Below are 23,313 nucleotides of genomic sequence, written 5' to 3'. Positions count from 1 at the left end.
GTATGTTCATTATATTAAACATTATATACATTCAGTCATATTATTTGGTTTTATTAAGAAGTAGAAATTAATTCATATCTACAGTTTGGTGACATTTAAACAAGTTGGCAGATGAAGTCCATGTGACTCATATCATATTATATAAACGTTGTATAGAATGTTTGAATATGGGGAGTTTTAAGAAGCTCTTTGAAGAGTCTGGGACCTGATTTAAGGATCATAATAATCATCTCATCTCATCTCTTCTCATCTCTTCTCATCTCTTCTCCTCTCTTTTCTTCTCCTCTTCTCATCTCTCTCTCCTGTTCCCAGAGTCAGACTGTTTATTGGCTTCTTTTGCAGCGTCGTCGCTATTTTTAATATATGTAAACATAAAAAGTTTACATATTCAAACATTATTTAGAGAAGTGCAACAAGCGGATAAACAGACAGAACAAACACTGAAAGCTTCACTTAAAGGTACAAAAATAAAAGAAACTGTTTGTTTCTTTTATTCTCTTCATGTTCGTTCACTTTGTTCATAACCTCAGACATACGTTTACATTTTCATAAAATGATAAACATCTGGAGTAAATGTATGTTCATGCTGCTTCAGAGGAGTCGTCATGACAGAAATGTCCTCCACAGCTTCCCGTAGATATTCACTTTGATCTTCTTCATGCTACATTCCAACGTGTTCAATGTGAAACCTTTGACCTGAAGCACCGATACAACACCAAGTAAAAACACTCCAGTACAAGTGAAAGACCTGCATGTTACATATTATCAGTTCAGCAGAAGTACAGAAGTATTATCAGTGAAAATGTACTCAAAGTAAAAGTACTGATCATGCAGACAGTGTAAAGTACTTCACATACTTTTATAAATACATTTGTTTCACTAAATGACCTCAAAGTCAGGAGGTTAAACATGGAAAACGTGTATATGTATGTGTGTATATATATATATATATATATATATATATGTGTATATATATATATGTATATGACTTCAGCCGCGCGGTGTCGCTGCTGTTAAAACACACTCAGGAAGCTTCCGCAGGTCGGCGGGAGCGCGCAACGAGTCCGGGGTGTCCCGAGGGACGACGTGTGGCGGGGACGCGCGCTCGTCAGAGAGTGAACGGAGGGAGAACCGGAGCAGCGCGTCACTGTAAGTCCGACGGGGACCGACTCGAGTCCGTCCGGTCTGTTGGAGGTTTAAAACTCTTCTGGGGAGACGCGCAGGTCTGGTTCGTGCGTAAAGCTGCTGACACCAACGTGCCCAAAGAGAGAACCGTGCTTTCTACGCGTTAAAACTAGAACACCTCACGGAGTTCCGTTCGGCGGCGTCTCGCTGCGGCGCACGCGCTTCCTGCTGAGGATGTCCAACAGGTGAGCCGCCGTCCAGGTGAACCGGAGGACATGAGACCAGGATGGCCTTTACGCACCGGCTCGCTCTGCTCCTGCTCGGCTTCACCTTCATCCACACGGTCAGTTCCGTTCTTCTGCTTATGAATATGAATATTATTACCATTATTCATGTGGTGATCTCATAAAAAACACTGTTATTCTTATTTAAATATGAGTTGTATCCATACAAACGTGTCTTCTATTGTTTATGCCGGTGTTCAGGGTGAGTTCATGTCTTTAAATATTTAGTTTTAATCGGCTTAATATCATAATTAGGCCACGACGTTCCTAAAATAAACACACAGTGAGATTATAGTGACCTCATCTTTATTTATTTCCTCTAATATTCCAACTGACACCGTTATATTTATGTGTGTTAAGATCCACAACGTTCTCTCATAATTCTATTTTCTAATCTTCCACTCATAAACACACTCGCTCTTATTGTGTGAAGACATTTGACTCGAGATTCACTTCCTGATATATATATATATATATATAAATATATATATATGTATATATATATATATATATTTATATATATATATATATATATATATATTTATATATATATATATATATATATAAATATATATATATTTATATATATATATATATATATATATATATATTTATAAACTATATAGAACAGAAGGTGACATCAGCTGTGAGAGGAGCTCAACATGCAGATTATAAAGGTTTTAGAGATCAGTGGCTCATTAAGGATTTTATTCCTGAAGAAAACTAAGAACAACAAATAAAATATTACATTTTGTGTCTTTTGAACTCTTGATGCACGTTTACAAACAGAAACGTGTCAGTTGTGTTTTGTCGTTTTCTAACTGGTATTTTAAATTCTATTTCTGCATACAAAGAACCAAAAACCGTGTTTCATCTTTTCCCTTTTCATCTCTTTTAAAGTTGGAATAGAAGTCTCTTATTCTATTCATATTTTTGCACATTTTGCCCCCAAAGAGATTCAGCCGTGCGTGTTTAGTTTTTTGTGTTTTCTGAGAACGTTGAGCTCTCCGTTACGAGTCAAACGTCTCGTTGCCTTCGTGTCACAGCAGCTGTTTCATCTGCTGTATACTTCCTGTCTGCTGGACCACAAAGTTCACAACGTGTCCTCTGTGTTACAGTAGACGTGTGCTTCTGCTTCCTCTAATGACCTCACTGCAGGACATTCACTGCTGAGCTCGTCCTGATATTAAAGCACAGAGATGTGGAGAGCGGTGAGTGAATCGGCCTTCGTCTGGACCAGAGCTGACCTGTGATTGAAGGACGGCTCAACTTAAGAGTCCTTCATGTTCTTTGAGTGACGTTTCAGTGTCCCGTTCATGTTGCACTGAGCGTCTGTATCTAATGACACGCAGGAGAAGCCTGTGACAGTATGCCTGAGAAGTTACAAGTCTTTCATATTTAGGTGACATAATAAATAGAATAACATAATAAAGTCACAGAGACGAATCGTCCCGTTTAGTCCCGTTTTCTCTCCATGGGTTCTCCAAAATTCATGCATACTTAGCATAATTAGCACATGTTGACCTGACCAGTGTGCTCTCTCTCTCCCAATGCATGCTGGGATGTGCTCCCCCATGCTGAAGAGTGATCCTATACAAGTACATGGGATGTTGTCCCATGTATACTACGAGTAGTACTACTAGTAGTAGTAGATAGTACTTTTTATTTTGGTGGGTGTAATCTGTGGCTTGAGGTCAGACGAGGTTCAGGATTACTGGAACAAACGTTTCGTCCGTAATGGATCTGTGTGTACTTGTGTGTACTTGTGTGTACCTGTGTGTACCTGTGTGTTTTAAAGCTCATTAGCAGACATGAGATTATGTTGTTTGTTGGATTAAATAAGTTCAGGCGGGTCATCCTCTCTATTTATAGATTCTGTTTTGAGAAGATGGAAACAGGAAACGACTTGAATCCAAATCAGAAATGTGTGATCGGGCGTAAGCGTCACGGCGCCCCCATGAGGCCGTGTTTGTAAAGACTTACGTCTCATAGGAACCAATGTGTGCCGAGCTCAGAGCCTCGGACAGGAAGTCAGACAGCATTGAGAGACGGACTGATTCATGGATCATTTATCTCTTTTTCATCCTGTTCTTTACCTGTTTGTTTACCGGAAGTGTTTGTGCTTTCTTTGGGCTGCTCTTAATAATAGTAATAATAATAATATAATAATAATAATATAATAACAATAATAATAATAATATAATAATAATATAATAATAATAATAATTCTCATAAGTCTCCACAGGTGTGAAGGTGTTGAGGTGATGTTTGATTGGTCGATGTGATCAGGTGACAGGTTGTTGGTCTGCAAGCAACGACTCAATGGACAGACGAGAAGTAATAAAAGTGTGTGTGTGTGTGTGTGTGTGTGTGTGTGTGTGTGTGTGTGTGAGAGAGAGAGATGTATAAACACACTGACAGGTCTGAATAACGTCTGAGAGCAGCAGTGAATCTCAATGTAAACAGACCACACACACACACACGCACACACACACACACACACACACACACACACACAGTATATCAATGAAGTCAAGTTGACACATGAACTGTATTTAGTTTGAGTGTTTCTCTTTGTGTTCATGCTGCCCTTTATGTACACCTTCATTTGAGTGAGTCTCCGTCAGCTGTACCAGGACACACACACACACACACACACACACACACACACACACACACACACACAGTCAAATTATTCTTTTCCAACCCTGTGTTTTGATATGTAAATATATCTTGTGTTTTGTCTGAATGTGATATCCATGACGTCCCTCAAGAACATCATTTTACCACTAAAGCTGTCGGCGTGTCGGTTCTACTGTAGGTCATAAATAACGAGTTACGGAGCCGTGGAGGACGATGATATTCAGAGAAAGAATTTGTAATTTCCGCCCTAAAGTCTTCAATTTATGAAAAAAACCAAATGTGGGTTCTCTGAGATTAAAGTGGTAAATCTACGAGGGGAAAAACTCACAAAGTTAAGAGATTAAAGTCGTACATTTACACAAAACAAAAGCTTGAATATTCTCTGAGATGAAAGTGGTACATTTACAAGTAAAACTCACAAATGTCCAAGAATAAACGTAGAGATTCTCTGGGATTAAAGCCACAGATTTCCGAGAAAGAACATTTTTTTTTGTCTTGAACCACATTGCTTCACTTTGCAAGGCTTTAATCTCACAAGTGATCTGTGAACATTACGCCCTCCTCAGTCCACATGGTTCTCTTTAACCCGCACTGGCCCTGATGCTCTATGCTAACGTGTAGCATCACGGTACACAGTGTTCATCTGGAGCACGGGAGCAGCAATCTCAAAAACATGAAGTCCAGTCCAGAAAGCTGAAGCACGTTCATCAAAACACCGGCGTTCAGCCCGACACACGGAGAGCCACAGTCTGAGCTCCTGACTGACGCAGTTTGTTCACGTTGGAGATAATATTCATAATATTTATTTCCTCTCGTCCCGACAGGTTAATGGAAAGTTTCCTCACTGCCAGTTCCAGTGGGAGATGCAGAGAGCCAGGAGAGAGTGTCAGACGCTGCTGCAGCAACAGACGGCCGCTAGCACAGGTACACACACACACACACACACACACACACACACACACAGAAGGAATTGTTTGGAAATCCCCATCAGCTCTAGAGTGATATAAATGCAGAACAGTTTCATGGTGACTAACAGTTTTGGCATCTGCAGGAACAAAAACTTAAAACATGACTTTAAAACACACACTTACGCACAAATGTGTGTGTTGTAATGTGTGTGTGTGTGTGTGTGTGTGTGTGTGCGTGTGTGGTGACTGGAGTCAGCTATATGTGAAGAGGAGGGTGTGTCTGGAAGCTGTTTCATTCTGTGTTGCAACACACTCGCTATCAATCAATTATTTACCTCTCAGGCCAAATACTCCAGAGTCAAGAGGAAGTGCGCACACACGCACACACAGACACACACAGACACACACAGACACACACAGACACACACAGACACACACACAGACACACACACACACAGACAGATACACAGATAGAGTACATGCATAGCTATCCGTCTCTGTTTTTCCTAAAAGGTCATGTGTGTTTCACTGTTTCACCACAGTGATAATGACAGAGCGTTTTATCTGTGTGCTCTGCAGCTTGTGGTTTCTTTCTCGTCTGTGTGTGTGTGTGTGTGTGTGTGTGTGTGTGTGTGTGTGTGTGTGTGTGTGTCTTAAAGGTCAAACCATCATCAGATATTGTCATCAGTTATGCGCTCTGATACGTGATGCACCAGAGTTGGAGTTCAAATCTTTTAGTTTCATAAAGCAGCTGTTTGTGTTTCCATGGTGACACGTTATACTTCTACTCTGCTACATCTCACACAACATTCAGCTGACCGCTGTCGTTACGGTTCACTTTATTCTGACATATTAAGCTATGCAGCAGAATCCTTAAACCCAAGAAGTTTACATTTCTTTAATCGCTCTTCAAATATTCAAAGTTGATGCACAACATTTTACTTAATGTACAAAAAATTGGGGATAAGTTGCTTAAATAGCAGCTTGAATGAAGTTATTAAAAGATGAAGTGGTATAAACATGTAGAGCTGCACTTTGGTTATTTAAGAAAGACATTTAGCTGTTAGTATATTATGAAATTAATTCTTACTATGAATAATACGTGATAAATGAATGATTTCACTATGTGCAGTGGAGCCACATGTCTGAGCTTCAGAGGATCCAGAGATGCTTTTATGTTGATTCATGTTTCCTGACACAAGAGTGAGTTGAAACAATTAGCGCAACAAGTCGTGAGTGTAATTTAACCCTTTTAATGTGTGTGTGTGTGTGTGTGTGTGTGTGTGTGTGTCCAGGATGTCACGGCGAGTGGGACAATTTCTCGTGTTGGCAGAAGGCGGCGGTAGGCGAGGTGATGACCCTCCCATGCCCCTCCCCCTTCCTGCGTCTGTTTGGGAAAAACGGTGAGTCGGCCATCATCGTCAAAATGATCTGAGGTTAATGGTAATATATATATATATATATATATATATATATATATATATATATATCATATCAGGGAATACAAAGTTGTATCTTTAAGTGAGAAGCTCAGGAAGCTTAAAGAATATAACTCTTTTGTTAAAGTTAGGGGACCTTCGTCATCATGGTTACAATAATAACCACGAACATGGATGGATTACTGAGCGGGTCCACTGGGTACAGGACCAGGGGCCCAAAGTGTCAGAGGCCCCCCTGTTCTTCACCTACAAAATGTAATTTAGAGAGAAACCAATCAACCAGGAAGAGACTCAAAACGACTACAAAGAGACTCGCAACCACTACAAAGAGACACAAAACGACTTCAAAGAAACACAAAACAATTACAAAGAGACTCAAAACGACTACAAAGAGACTCAAAACGACTACAAAGAGACTCGAAACAACTACAAAGAGACACAAAACGACTTCAAAGAAACACAAAACAATTACAAAGAGACAAAACAACTACAAAGAGACACCCAACTCTACAAAAGACACAAGTAGACTACAAATACAGACAAATAGAAAACTAAGTCATCAAAACATTTATAATACACTTATAAAGACTTAAAAAAGAGACACATAAATCACTACAAAGAGATGCAAAACGACTACAAAAAGACTACAAAGAGACACCATACATATATATGTGTGTATACATATATTATACTAGATGCTGTACAGTATTTGTGATTTATAAATAAATGTAAAAATAAAATTGACTCAATCTTACAAATGAATGAATGGATTAATTGGTGTAAAAATACAACTCTTTGTGTCTCAGGTGACCTCAGCAGGAACTGTACAGAGAGAGGCTGGTCTGAGGTCTCCCCCCCCATCATCGTCGTCTGCTGGTCCAACAACACGGATGAACCCAACGAGGTCTGTTCACTCTCTGTGTGACGCTGTGTTTGTGCCGGGTGGGTCCAGGCTGATACAAGCAGAGAAAGCCTTAAATTAACTCAAATAACCAGTTTAGACCCCCCTAAAACCCCTCAAGACCACCCAAAAACCCCTTAAGACCATCAAATAACCAGTTTAGACCCTCCAAAAAACCCTTAAGACCACGAAATAACCAATTTAGACCACGAAATATCCAGTTTAGACCCTCCAAAAGCCCGTTAAGTCCATCAGATAACCAGATTAGACCACCAAATAACATAATTAGTGTTTATAATCAACCAGTGTACGTGTGAAGTGTCACGCAGCTCGCCTGTGAGATCGACACATCACAGGATCGTGTCTCTGGTTTGACCCACTTTGAATGCTTTGTTCAACAACAGGCAGCAAAACAACCACAGACCCAGTTTATTCATCGTCTGAAACGCAAACCACCGACTAGTTTCACTGACTTCTTCTTTGCAATGTAAGTGAAAGAGAGACATTTTCTGCAGGCAATGCATTTTCTAGTTTTGCTTACAATGTAAAAAGATCCCAAAACCAGATCTCAACCCACCAAATGATGTTTAAAGGATACCACAGTTTAGACCACCAAATACCCACTAAAGACCACCAAATACCCACTATAGACCATCATAACCACAGTTTAGACCACCGAATATCCAGATAAGACCACCAAAACCCAAGTTTATGTTCCAGTTTAAAACAGGTTTGTATTGCTGTAAAGGGAATTTGGTACTAAGAAGACTAACTTTGGAAGATTTCCACTTGATTTAACAAATGATGTTAACTTTTTAAATGCACAAATGGGCACCAGACTATAGTTTCAAGACAGACGTGAACCTGTCCTTTAAAAGTGAGACTTTGATGAAAAGAACCAGCAAAAGAAAACAGCTCATGAACGCAGCATCTACTGAGTGACGATCAGATTAAAGTTTCAGCGCTGTGGTGAAGCAAAAGGTCCGATTCCTTATCGGCTTCGTGCTTCTGTGTGTTCATCTGTTCAAAGACGCTCTGACTGAGATAAACCAAGAGGAAGGTCAGATGTGAGGCGAGTCGTCTCCTCTTCCTCTCTTCAGACCACCATCCTCGTTGTGTTCGCGTTAGTTCTGCAGCATCAGGGCCAGTTCACCTCAATCACAAAGAAGATTTAAAGCCAATAAGATGCTGTTAGTCTTTCTATCTGTTCAGGTTTTAAGGTGTTTCTATTTCTACTTTTGGCGGTTCACTGGTTGGACATTTTTAAAAAGAAGATGTAAAGTAAAGACCAGGTTTAGACCTGGTCTCAAAACCCACTTCAGGCTATCGCAAACCCAATAAGCAACCCCCTAGTTCTGACCATCGTTTGGGTTATCACAAACACTATGTTGGTTCACACGCCTAGTTTAGACAACTAAAGCTAAAACTAAATTTAGATTATCCAAAACAAAGTTTAAGCTCCAAATAACAAGTTTAAACCTACTTAAGACCACTAAATAACCAGTCTAGACCTGCAAATAGCCAGTTTAAAAGATGTAAAGTAATTCAGATTTTGTGCAGAGCGTACTGTAAATCACTTTAATCAGACTCTTCAACATTTAGGACCCTTATCTTAGCTGTAGGAGTGCACAGAGTTGACTTTTGGTCAAAGACAAGTTCATCTGGTTTCACCAGAATCCGACCCGGTGGCTCCGATGACGAGCGTTCAGAATAACTCTATAGAAACAGACCATCTTCTCTCTGATGGTCTCTGTACTGATGGAGGACCAGGACTCCACTGAGACTGGTTCAGGACCAGGTAAAGGTTCCTCACAGTCACTTTAAATAAAGGATCTGAGCGCCACTGGAGGACAGCGGGGCGTTCAAAGACTTGTTGTGGCGAGACGCCGGCTCGTCTGAAGGTAAACTGGGGGAATGTATTTCCCTTCTCAGCAGAATATTTCTTTTAACCCTGTGTAACTGTGTGTGTGTGTGTGTGTGTGTGTGTGTGTGTTTTAACCAGAGGCTGGAGCTTAAACCTTCTGACCTGCTCAGTTATTGCTTCTCGTCACGGCTGCATTCCAGAACCCTTCGGTTTATACGGAGCTTTAGACGAGCAGGTAGCGTCCAGGTTTAGGATCCGGGACCATTATTGTGTCCACACTCAGTTCATGCCACACACTTCTCTTCAAGAAGAAGAAGTAGTAGTATTTATTCAGCCACACACACACACACACACACACACACACACACACACACATCAATAAGTGTACAGATGTGAAAGGCTTATATATGCCAAACTTCCATGATCAATTTACTCCATCCTCAAAAACAGAAACAAATAAATCACACATCGGAGCAGTGTGACAGATAACTGCAAGACACACACACACACACACACACACACACACACACACACACACACAGCTGGGTTGTGATGCTCTCCAGAGCCCCTCAGGTGTGGGATTCCTGCTCTTTGACTCTCAGTGAAGCTTCTATTTGCTTCCTGTTTGGAGAGACGGAGGTTTTCCGTCTGGAAAGCGTTCAGCAGAAGCCAGACGTCACCGCTTGGCGCTCGCACAGATACTCGCACTTCACAGCTGATCGTCCTCTCGCCGCGACACAGAACAGATCTTTAAAGCGTCTCCCGGTCTCACAGGTGAGGCTGTTTATTGTGACTTCAGCGTTCAAAGGATAGACTTAAAAAGGCGTCCAGGTAACCTTCGATGCGCAGCATGAAGCACAGATGTTTGAGGAGCTGCTGACTGAGAAACGTGAGGAAACAACAGTTTGAGCTGAGAACGTTTCTGGATGCTGAACACAGACGAGAGACTCCCTGAACGATGCGTCCTCTGTCTTTTCTTCTGTTAACGCAACAAAACCTCCGTCAAGAATCCACCTGGACCTGGACTTGGACCTGGACCTGGACCTGGTGTGGTTGTTAAAAAAAAAAAAAAAAATGATAAAGAAAAACGTCTCAATTAGCCAAACTGACAAACAAATCATCAAATCAAATTTTGCTTGTTGTGGCACCAAAGACTACATTATTTCAAGTTGCTCATTAATACACAAAATAATATTAATAATACAAAAAAATGTATAATGGAGACATTTTGTTCCCAACATTGGTAACACTTGTGGACACTTGGAAACATGTTGAATTAATAGATTCTAGTGTTTTCCAAATTTCGTAAAATAAATGATCACATAAATTCAACTTAACGTTTTTCTCTTTTTAATGATTGACGGGATCATAACTGAAGACGTGTTCCAGTTCTCTGTACTTCTAGTCATGATGGTTCTGTTTCTACAGAGGAGCAGAACTTTATTATTAAAGTGAAAATCAAGACGACAGAGAGAACAAACAAAACGCCCGAAAACAGCTTGAGATTGAGGAACCTCTGCACACATCTGTAACGTCAGTGTGGGTCACGTGAGCCAAACTATCAACATCGATCATGCATTCATTTATTTTTCAGCCTATATTTGAGAATCATTTTCTTTACGTTTAGAATATTGGCAAGAAAGAAAACGTGTACATTTTTAGCGCTGACTCAGCGAATCAAGAACTTTATTGTCATTGTGCAACAAAAATGTCTGCTGCGTCGTCCTCAAATGGTGTAAAGTATTAAAGGACAAGGAATGAATAAGATGTATATCAGCCATTTAAAGAGGACAGAATCTCAGAAAGAGGAAGTAGAGCACGACTCCGACGGTCTGGGTTCAAAACGAAGGAGCCTGAAGATGAAGATGAAGATGAAGATGAAGTCGAGCCGCTCGGCCTGAAGTTCAGCACGGCTTTAACTCCCCCGGTGTCGGAGAGGAAGCCGGAGAGAGACGAGCGAGTTCTTCTGGACGGAGACGCGTTTGGACATAGAAGGACATGTGGCTGCAGCAGGTCATCGGCTCGCAGCCTGAGAATCAACCCCAGGAATGAGGCTCTGATGCCAGGCTGTGACGGGCCTGTGTGTCCTCACATATTTAGAGTAAGTACTGAAACGTAGTACAACGGAAAAATACTTTTCTCACAGGGTTCAGAAATGTCCAAACAGTTTCGTTATTTTCTGTCTGTGCAGGATTTATCAACGTCTGAATTAAAGGGTGACGACCGTTTATGTTTATGTCGCCATGTGAACGTCTGATTAAACCACACACACACACACACACACACACACACACACACACACACACACACACACACACCTCTGATGCAGCAGATTAGAGTTCTAAAGTAAATTATCACAGATTTTAAACCTTGTTTTTAGTAAAGAAATGAACACAAATGTGAAAGAAACAATTGTAAGGTTACTTTTCGAGTGTTTGTGAAGAGGTTAAATAACACTTTTTAAAACCTTGTCAGAAGAAAAGAAAAATAATTCAGAAAAACATAAGACTGAGAGAAAGATGAAAAGTAGGAAAAAGATGATGAAATGAAAAAGCTTCGGAACAAAAGACCGAAAGAAAAGTTTAAAAATAATGAGCAACGGTAAAGAAAAGAGTAAGGAAACGTGGACTCATTAAAACAAAGGAAAGAGGAAAGGAGTGAAGGATGAATATGGAAAGAAAAGACGGAGAGGACAACGTCTCCAGAAATCTGTCAGTGTCTCAATATGTACGTTTTTACAAAGTGAGACATTTAGACATTTGTGAAAGTACGAATAAGTTAATATCTAACGCTCATGTGATGCTTGTGTTGCTGTCAGACCAGGTGTGTGTGTGTGTGTGTGTGTTAAAGTACACGTGCTCATGCATGTCTTAATGTATACACTGATCGTGTGTGTGTGTGTGTGTGTGTGTGTGTGTGTGTCCGGTTTATTGCCAGATGGTGTGTCAGACATGGGGAATGTTGTTTATAGATGACGAGAGAGAGAGCGATGAACGCCTGGCACCGACACACACACACACACACACACACACACACACACACACACACACACACACACACACAGAGTGCAGATCCATCTCTGTGTGTCAGCCTGAAGAGTTTATCAGAGAGTGTGTGTGCTGTTTTGAAATGGACCAGAGTCTCCTCCTGACCCTGCAGATTAAAACTGTCTTTGTGCATCTTTTAAACATCAGACTCGTCGCTGTTTTGATAAAAAAAAAAAAAAAAGCCTGAAAATAACTGCGTTTAAAACCTCTTTTCGTTTTTCTTCATGCAGATTTTATTTTGAAAGGGAATAAACTTGAACTCATCCAAAATGCATTTTTTACACACAGACACATGTAAACCCGTTTACTTGAACTCCTCTTTGTGTCAAAAGGAATAAAGAAAGCTCGTTCCTGAGACGCATAGACGTTTGTTTTATTCAATATGTAGATCAATAAAGAGCAGCGCCCTCTAGTGGCGTTAATGGTCTTCACAACCAGAAAGAGTATTTTCTACTTTAAGCCACTTTATACTTCTATTCTACTGCACTCTAGAGGCAAATATTGTACTATTTACTGCGTTACGTTTGTTTAAAAACTTTGCAGGTTTAGATTATTAATACGAAATATGAATCGGCTGATGAATTATGATGTATTATGCTGTACATTCAATAAATAATAATACATTATGATGTATTATGCAGTACATTCAATAAATAATAATACATTATGATGTATTATGCTGTACATTCAATAAATAATAATACATTATGATGTATTATGCTGTACATTCAATAAATAATAATAAATTATGATGTATTATGCTGTACATTCAATAAATAATAATACATTATGATGTATTATGCTGTACATTCAATAAATAATAATACATTATGATGTATTATGCTGTACATTCAATAAATAATAATACATTATGATGTATTATGCAGTACATTCAATAAATAATAATACATTATGATGTATTATGCAGTACATTCAATAAATAATAATACATTATGATGTATTATGCTGTACATTCAATAAATAATAATAAATTATGATGTATTATGCTGTACATTCAATAAATAATAATACATTATGATGTATTATGCTGTACATTCCCTGAATCTCTTTGACTTTTGTAGCAACTTTGCACATTTCTGGCTTCGCGTATTTCTCTGTTCCTTTATGTATCGTTTCTCTTTGATCTGTTTTATTTTTATAGCTGCTTTTAATATATGACTATGTTATTTATGAATCAAATGAATTTTAACTTTAATTCACTTTATTTAATTTAATATTTTACTTTGTTTTAAATGTTATTTGAGTTAGAATCAGCCCACCTTTACCAGCTGCAACATTAAAGTGATGCATTACTAATTATGACCCATATCATTATTATTTTCTGAAATGGGTCATTCTGCATAATGAGTACTTTTACTTTTGGTACTATACGTGTATTTTGATGCTGATACTTTTGTATTTGTAGTTACTTAAATACTTAAACTATGTTACAATGTATTTTATATTATTATTTTAAGTGTGTGTGTGTGTGTGTGTGTGTGTGTGTGTGTGTCCAGCTGGTCTTCTACAGGGTGGTGAAGATACTGTCCACTCTGGGCCACAGCCTGTCCTTCATCACTCTGCTCACCAGCACCATCATCATCTGTTTGTTCAGGTAAAGCAGTCACACTACCACACCAGTTAACCACTTTAACCAGTTAACCAGTTTACCACTTTAACCAGTTAACCACTTTAACCAGTTAACCAGTTTACCACTTTAACCAGTTAACCACTTTAACCAGTTAACCAGTTTACCACTTTAACCAGTTAACCACTTTAACCAGTTAACCAGTTTACCACTTTAACCAGTTAACCACTTTAACCAGTTAACCACTTTAACCAGTTCAACCACTTTAACCAGTTAACCACTTTAACCAGTTCAACCACTTAACCAGTTCAACCAGTTAACCACTTTAACCAGTTCAACCACTTTAACCAGTTAACCACTTTAACCAGTTCAACCACTTTAACCACGTTAACCAGTTAACCACTTTAACCAGTTAACCACTTTAACCACGTTAACCAGTTAACCACTTTAACCAGTTCAACCACTTTAACCAGTTAACCACTTTAACCACGTTAACCACGTTAACCAGTTAACCACTTTAACCACGTTAACCACTTTAACCAGTTCAACCACTTTAACCAGTTAACCAGTTTAACCACTTTAACCAGTTAACCACTTTAACCAGTTCAACCACTTTAACCAGTTTAACCACTTTAACCAGTTAACCACTTTAACCAGTTCAACCACTTTAACCAGTCAACCACTTTTAACCAGTTAAACCAGTTATTTGATGCTCCTTCAGGTTTTTTAAACCCAAAAAATAAGGAAGAAATGGAAACAAATTAAAATGATTTGAATGAACGTTCAACACGTGTGTGTGTGTGTGTGTGTGTGAGGCTCCAACGTTCACTGAGAATAAAATCATATTTTATTCTCAGTTTATTACTCCATATATATATATATATATATATATATATATATATAAATATATATATATATATATATATAATATAACCCTGCATGTATAAACACACATGTTTCCTGACTGATGAACTCGGTCTGGATCAACTGGACTGAATCCTTCACTGGATTCACACCACGACTCCCTCTGTAAACACACTCTCTGTGTGTATGTATGGAGATATAAACATATATGTGTGTGTGTGTGTATTTATATATACATACAGGAAGCTCCACTGCACCAGGAACTACATCCATCTGAACTTGTTTTTGTCCTTCATGCTGCGAGCCGCCGCCGTGCTGACCAAAGACACGCTGCTCTTCTCCGACGACCAAAACACCGACTGCAGCACGCAGCCGTCACTGGTAACACACACACACACACACACACACACACCATGCATATATGTATTCATATATATGGATTTATGTATGTATATCTTCCTTCTAAATATAATGTAGTTTTCTTTTTATTTCCTCCTTTACTGCTACTTTGATATATTTTTATTGTTTTTATTTTAATTTATAATATTTTAATATTTGTTCATACTTTCTCTCACAATCCTGTTTTGTCAAAGGACAATAAAGCTGAACCTTTGATTATATGTGTCAGGTTTCTGTTGCCACTCTACCTGCGTTATTGTTACAACAGGGTATTCCTTACATGAACATTGTCATGGTACATGGTTAGAGCACAGGTCCTACTGCTTTATTATCACCTCCTGGGGATTTAATCCGTATAATGACACATTTCTGCATCCCATCATTGTGTCATGCGTTGCTGTAGGTGGGCTGTAAGACCATCCTGGTGTTCTTCAACTACTTCATCATGGCCAACTTCTTCTGGCTGCTGGTGGAGGGTGTGTACCTGCACACGCTGCTGCTCATCATCCACAGCTACTCCACCCACCTCTCCGTCTACCTGCTCATCGGCTGGGGTTCGTATGTCATGAAACGTGTCTTATCTATAGGGAAAGTACAGGAAGTCAGAAAACGTAACGTGGTTTGTCTCCATCCAGCAAAACCAGTTGGCAGCGCCGTATCACGCCGGTGTTTGGTGCATACAAACATCGTAGCAACACGTTCACTGATAGAAATTGTACTCTGTATACGACTTATTTAATTAAACTCAGGTGGCAAGTCTTAAAGTAAGACAGAAGAGCTAATAAACAGCTTTTGTACTGTTGATGCACGGGGCAGCCATCTTGGATTTTTGAGGTCGGGATTGGCGGGGTTCGTCTAACTTTCTTCCGACTTTCCATTTAAAATGGAACAGAATTAGTGCATGTGAGCGTGCGCCACTGTCTCAATACGGCGGTTACAGATGATAACGCCGCATCAACCGACGGCGTCGTAGTAACACCAACCCTAAAAAACATTAAAGCTACACATAGTTGCTCAACATTTTGGGAAATATTTACTTTCTTGCAGAGAGTTAAATGAGAAGATCGATGCCACTCTGGTGTCTGTACGGTAAATATAAAGTAATAGTCAGCAGCTGTTAGCTTAGCTTAGCATAAAGACAGGAAATGTGATTAAACAGCTCGCCTGGCTTTGTCTGACGTTAACAAAATCTGCATACCAACACCTCTAAAGCTCACTAATAACACACAATATTGTTTTTGTTTAATCAATACAAATGTGTAAAAATGTTGCCGTTTCCTTTTGTAACGTTATGCTAAGCTAAGCTAACCAGCTGCTAGTTGCAGCTGTAGAGTGGTGTCGACGTTCTCATCTAACTCTCGGCAAGTAAGCTTGAAACTTGTTCTCTGAAGACAGAAACTGTTGCATCTTTTCTGCACTTAAGTTTCTTGCAAAATCAAAATCACACACACACACACACACACACACACACACACACACACACACACACACACACACAGTGTATTTCATGAAAGGTCGGCTGGTAAACAGTCTCCTGGCTCCTCTGTGTTCACTCAGACCCGTTCTGCTGCCATGCAACACCACTTTACCCAACACTTCCTCGCTAATGCATCAACATTTAGCTCCAGCTGTTTAATGTACTGTGTTTAGTGTGTGTGTGTGTGTGTGTGTGTAGACGTCATATTTCCAGCGTGGCACCTCGAGAGGATGTGCAGGCTGAGAATCTAAATAGACTCCTTCTCCTCCCCTCTCCTCTCGTCTCTTAGGAATCCCTTTTGTTTTCATGGTGGCGTGGATCATATGTCGGATAAACCTGGAGGACACACAGTGAGTCTGAACGTCCGGAGAGGCCTTTTAATAAACAAGATTACCAACGAAATGTAGTGAAATCTAATGAGGCGAAATCAAGTTTAATAATGTCAGATGTTCAAACTGTAAAGAATCTAAATGTCTGGTTGTTCCACAGAATCCAGATCGCGACCGTTTCAGAGCAGCAGGTGTTGCAGCTTAACGAGTGACCGTGTTAACTGGTGACTCTCAGCTGAATGCGTCCGCGGTTTGCTCGTAGTAACTTCATGGTGGACGTAGTCATCATAACGTCACTCGTTGGTTTGTGAACTGACGTTTTGAAGCCTCGAGTTCGGCGAATTTGCCGTCGCCATCTTAGATGTTTTGCAACCGGTGAACAGGAAGTGACCAAATCTGGACTGAGGAGGCGTGACGTAGAGACCTGTCAATCACTGTATAGCCCCGCCCCTAAACTGTCCCCTGCTTTATGGTCTGTGTGACTCTAAATGGAGCATAATGTACTAAATGAACATCATGCTGTATTGAAGAAGACTGTAAACTAGAGATTGAGACCATAAACTCATGTTTACAATGTTTACTGAGGGAATAAATCAAGAGAGAAGTAGAGTCATTTTAGACTAGACTTCTATACAACCAGAGGAGTCGCCCCCTGGTGGACACTAGAGAGAATGCAGCTTTAACACACAAAGCATCGGCTTCACTTTTCAGAACCGGAGGTTGCCGCCTGGTTATCACAGATAAACACAGATGAGTTTGTATTTAGATTTGGTGGTCCACCAACAGAACATGTAGGTTCCCTCGTGTGTTTTATCGAGAACAACCATTAAGATAACAGAGTTAACACTTGCTTCTACGTTCCACCCACTCACTAACAGTCCTTACGTACAGTGAGGAGCTGTTGCACTCCGTCATACTTCCATTAACAACTCCCGTACGACATCATTGTTTACAATCAGTTAAAGACTCTGTGCTTGTGGAAATACTAATCCTGATTACTGTTCTTATTTCCAGGTGTTGGGAGATGAATGAGAACCCTATCCCCAACAGACTGATGAACTGGCCCATCATGGCGTCTGTCATTGTGAGTTTGGCACCGGCATCTTATTCTAATGAATTCAGTTCAGTTCATGACTTTCATTTTCTGCCACTAAAGTATTTATTTAAAGGGGACATATTGTGTTTATTCAAAGTCTGCCGTCTGTGTTTGTATGTGGCGAAACCTTTATGCTGCCGTCTTGAATCATGTAATAAAGATTCATAGTCTCAATGGTATTATCCTGGTAAATAAAAGTTAAATTCATAAAATATGTAAATAAAGTACTTTTTCCAATGTGGGACCTTCAAACATGCACATTCAGTATCATCCTCAAAATCACTTCTTCAAGATTATTTCAACCTCAAACTCTTTTTATTATTTGATAGGTATATTCCTCTGCTGTGCCTCTCTTTAGTTTACTCTGCCACTTCCAGCTGCAATTACTCAAAGAGTAACATCTGGGAACATTTTCGATTGACTTATTATAACATCCCCGTGCTTCTACCGTCCAATGAAGACTTTTATAAACAGTCGTAGTCGTGGGATTACATTTAAAACCAGAGATAAGCTTCAGTCGGGCAGTTTATTTCTGAAAATTGTTGGAAAGCAGATGATCAATCACAACATGTTGTCATCCTGAACTTCACGTCTCTGTTTTGAGACGCATATTTTCTACTAGCTACTCGCTCTGCTTGATTCATTGTCGACAATAACGTTGAACTACTTTGATTTCTGCTTCCCACCGTAGAATATATTGTAAACCTGAGTGAGTGTGATAATGATGAAGAGTCCGTCTGGGCATGAGTCATGTATCTATGTGTAAAGAAGGTAAAAAAACCACTGCTGCCTGTACTGTAGATACTGCAGTACATGTACTAATACCACACTGTGAAAACTCTCCACTACAAGTAGAAGTCCTGCATTGAAAATGTGACTCACTGCCATAGTGGAATGAGCTGGAGCTCATTTTGAATGATTAACTATCGATTGTTTTCATTATGGATTCATCTGCTGATTTATTTTCAGCAGCACATCTTCACATCAGTGAAGCTGGAACCAGGAACTGTTTGCATGAAGAGTGACTTAAAGTGGTGTACAGATAGTTAGTTAACTGACCAATCAATTAACTAATGAGTACGTCGTAACAAAAAAAAAAAGAAAGTAAAAAGTACAATATTTCCCTCTGAGACGTAGTGGAGTAGAAAAGACTCAAGTGAAGTACAACTTCCTTCAATTGATACTAAAATGATAGTGTCACAGATTGTGATCTCTCTGGTGTTGAAGAACAAACGTAACTGACCAACAGGTCTCTGTCTCCATTTCTTTCATGTCAGATCAACTTCATCCTGTTCATCAGCATCATCCGCATCCTGGTGCAGAAACTGCGCTGCAGTGATGTTGGAGGAAATGAGCAGTCGCAATACAGGTCCATAGGTCACCTCTGTGCTATTACTGATCAGATGTATTCATTCTAGAGGGCTTTAAGGAGACATAATGAACCACCGGGCTGCTGCTTTTCAGGTCCCAAGTGCTCCTCAAGTTGGACATCTCTTTGGAAACCTTCACTTTGAAGTCCACTTTACTCTGCCTCCATGTTTTCCACCAAATATGACACAGTTTGGTTCATTAATACAGCCCATTGTTTTTGGTTTTGAACAATTTCCAATGAAAAATGCAGATTTTATCCAGAAAACACGGTTTGTGATTTAACAAACAACGTCCTATCAGCAAAGATCAGGATGCTTCTGATAACCTGTTCGTTGTGTGTGTGTGTGTGTGTGTGTGTGTTCTCTAGACGTCTGGCTAAGTCCACCCTCCTGCTGATCCCTCTGTTTGGAATCAACTACGTGGTGTTTGTCTACCTGATGGATCCGGCTGACAAAAACATGAAGCACATCAAGATCTTCTTTGAGCTCGGTCTCGGATCCTTCCAGGTAGCAGAACATACAACGGGTTTCACTTATTCTACATGGATGTACAACATATGTACACGTCCTCAGATGAAACGTTGTCCATGGATTGGTTGGATGTTAAAGGGTTGAATTCAGACCTTATTCTATCTACAATACAATCTTTATGGATCAGCAAAATCCATTACACATTTTGGAAGACATGGGCGCTGTTTATTGAAACTTGATTTGTTTAAATTCGTCTCCTTTTAAAACCTGATCTTAACTCAGATTTGGGGATTTTGACACAGTTTCTACATTCACACTGCACAGAATAATTGGCCCAAATCAGATTTTTCGGCGCATATGTGACTCTGGACACCGGTCCTATTTCATATGTGGTCCTAAAGCAGATACTCGCCCGACTTTTTATTTTAGCATAATCATCGGAATTCATGCGACTTTTTCGTCGACTCATAAAAGCGGAGGCGCTCTGACGTCTGATGTCGCTATAAGTAGCTCCTCACATCCTGAAAGTCTTGAAGCTTGCAGTGTGAACGTAGCCTCAGAATCGTTGAGGTTTGTGTTCACACCTAACCCCAATCATTACATTTTAAAGTGCAGATTTCTTCTCAAATGTTAATGTTCTGTTGGTAAAAATCCCCAAAATATGCAGCTAATAACATCAAGTTAAGTCCTTTTTGCTTTTGTGTGAGAAGCCTTTCTGTCAGTACAGTGCGTGTCATATTTTTATAATTTTAACTCTTCTTACAAAACTACAAGATGATCGGAATCGGTTTATTGCAAATTACGTTTGCCTATTCAAGGAATTTGACTTGATGATTGGTGCATAACAATAAACAGTGCAATGCTATAAGACATCATTTAAATATAATAGATCTGTAATAGAATAAGACTCTTAAAACAGATTAAGAGTACGTGAAAATAAGTCTGTTGATGGAGATGCTGCCTAATCAGTAACAGTTGTGTGTGTGTGTGTGTGTGTGTGTGTGTGTGTGTGTGTGTGTGTTTGTGTGTTTCAGGGTCTGATTGTGGCGGTCCTTTATTGTTTCCTCAACAGCGAGGTGAGTCTGCACACACTGGTTTCCCAACTTTAATTTCCCCACTTCACAGACACTAAACTCTTTGTTTGTGAATGAAAAAAAAAAAAAAAAGGTCCAGCTGGAGCTGAGGAGGACATGGAGGAGTTTATCTCTCAAGCGTTACGTGGGGCGGGACTACAGGCTGCACGCCATGTCGGTCAGCCGCAACGGCAACGAAAGCTCCGCTCAGTTTCCCAGAAACTCCCGAGCCCAGTCCATCCTGCAGACCGAGACCACCATGCTCTGACCGGAGGGGTCTGTTCTTATAGAGACGTTCAGAACTGATCCTCGTCGTCACCGGGTACAGTAGAGGCTCAGAGTCCTACTCGAGGACACTTTTTATAGACGCATCGTGAAGGACCTCTTGTTGGACCGTGTACGCCTCCAGAAGATTTTGTCTTCAGCATTTTATTAATTCACGTCACACACACACGAGTGCCTGGTGAAATCATGCAGAACATCCTGCATCAACTACTTTAATATTAAGGTCTACTTTCATGATTAAACATTATTGAAAAATATGCAAGTAAAGAAGTCAAATACTGGTTCAATAAATAATCAACACACTTCCATAGTCTCAGATATTTATGGGAGACGGCCGAGTGTATCATCTGTTACAGTGAAGACAACGATTAACTTCAGTAGTAATTTTTTATTTCATAATTCCATGATCATGATGTCTTTTTGTGTTTTGGTTATTATCTCCTTTTGGAAAATCTTCAAAACAAAGAACTTTAAAAAGAAGCCATAAAGAATGTATGTATCATAAATATGTTGTTTGGTTTTATTAAGAACCAAAATAATTACAAGATGTTGTGGAGAATCACATTTTGACATTTGTGAATTTATTATTATTTTTGTATTTATTATAGTGGGTCCAAAGAAGCAGATTATTTCATGTAAGATTTATCTTAAAGGGTCAGTGAGTAGAATTTGGCGGCATCTAGTGGTGAGGTTGCATATTGCAACTAACTGAAACTTCTACCTACTTTTCCTAAACCTAACCAAGAAGGTACGTGCCTAAACCTAAAGAGACTTCTGGCTAAGCAAACTTCTCCCATGTGAGCTCAATTTCTGTAACCAGTGAAGCATTACAGCATGGTGGAACGAGTAAGCTAGCTAGCTAACTAGCCACCCGCTAATTTCACATGCGGCACATGTTTCATCCACACGCTCTTGTCTACGCTCTTGTCACAGAGTAAGAAAGCCAATTGCTATTGCCAGATAATCTGCCAATCACAGCACAGTGGTGCTAGAAAGTACTAGCCAATCATAGCACAGAAGTACTAGCCAATCACAGCACAGTAGGGCGGGACTAGGCGGAACAGCTCATTCTTAGCTAACAAAACCTCTTTTTTTTTTGTGGTGATTATACATTTAATAAAACAAACGTTTTAAAAATGTATTCCATTTCTGCTAATAGATTCTAATAAATGCTACACACTGGCCCTTTAAATGTTACCTGCTGACTTTGAATTGAATACTCTTAATAGTTTTCTAGTGGTCACTTTAGGTAAGACATGTAGCTGCGGTGTTTTCTTTCTTCCTGAAAATGAAACGGCGTCTACTTGCGACCCTTTTCGTGTCTACCAGTTGTGACCACTTATAACCCTTCTTGCAGGCAAGTATTTTTTTACGGCCATAACGGGTTAAATGGTCCGGTAGTCGACAAAAAACAAAGATTTGTGAAGCAGAAATACATTTTTCTGGTCAACCATCTCGCGACCCAATCCCTTGATTGTAAGATAACACAAAGAGGTAACTGTAGCTCATGCAACGTCATGATCAGATCTGGATTGGAGCAGGATCTGAAACTGTAGACCATCATTAGACACCAAAACTACTTAATAAAAGAGTTATCATCTTTAAATGAAATACAGTAACATAATGAAAAAAACAGCGGTTACAGTTCTACTTGCAGCCAAAAACACCTACTTTGCCTTATACAGAGAATGATTGTTTTGTGTTTTATGTCTTGTGTATTAATGTTGGTCATGTACATGAAGTCATGGGAGATTTATAAGCTTTTGAACACGACTGTAAAGGTGTGACTCCATATGTTTTATGTATAAAAGCTTTTTATCATGGAGACTTGTCATCTTTGTTCTTACTCTACATTGTACATATGATCTAAAATATTGTGTAAATCAGGTGGACATTACTCCACTCTATCTACACTTAGATAATAGTTGCTGCTATATTAACGCACTGAATCCTGTATATTGCACCTTTAACCTCCACGCTTTTGAAAAGCATTGTGTTTTATGACCGCATTTGCATGTGGGCCATCACGATAACGATAGAAGGCACAATAATATAGTGCTATTAATGCTAGGTGATGACAAAGACGTTCAAAAACAACACAACGTGTTATGTTTACGTTTCTGGCAGACAATGTTCCCGACTAGCTGCAT

The 23,313-nt window shown here is 39.6% G+C and overlaps 1 protein-coding gene across 2 annotated transcripts; it reads left to right on the top strand.

Moving 5' to 3' along the window:
* Positions 1-1,137: 1,137 nt before the first annotated feature.
* On the top strand, positions 1,138-22,988 carry LOC137872048 (vasoactive intestinal polypeptide receptor 2-like). 2 transcript variants are annotated; one of them, XM_068710259.1, is made up of 13 exons: positions 1,138-1,468; positions 4,877-4,976; positions 6,256-6,363; positions 7,206-7,303; positions 13,729-13,826; positions 14,906-15,044; positions 15,466-15,616; positions 16,829-16,889; positions 17,883-17,952; positions 19,242-19,333; positions 19,703-19,841; positions 20,840-20,881; positions 20,973-22,988. In XM_068710259.1, the coding sequence occupies exons 1-13, from the start codon at positions 1,412-1,414 to the stop codon at positions 21,144-21,146; spliced, it is 1,329 nt and encodes a 442-aa protein (XP_068566360.1). In that variant the 5' UTR covers positions 1,138-1,411; the 3' UTR covers positions 21,147-22,988. The 2 variants fall into 2 exon arrangements, with proteins under 2 accessions (XP_068566360.1, XP_068566361.1); XM_068710260.1 differs by lacking the exons at positions 20,840-20,881; positions 20,973-22,988 and having other exon boundaries at positions 19,429-19,793.
* Positions 22,989-23,313: the final 325 nt, after the last annotated feature.

Source organism: Cebidichthys violaceus, unplaced genomic scaffold (assembly GCF_023349555.1).
Source record: "Cebidichthys violaceus isolate CVI_PGR_0920_01 unplaced genomic scaffold, fCebVio1.0.p SCAF_15, whole genome shotgun sequence".
NCBI lineage: Eukaryota > Metazoa > Chordata > Actinopteri > Perciformes > Stichaeidae > Cebidichthys > Cebidichthys violaceus.
The sequence above is the reverse complement of the archived record's forward strand: the minus strand, read 5'-3'. Positions and strand labels throughout refer to the sequence as shown.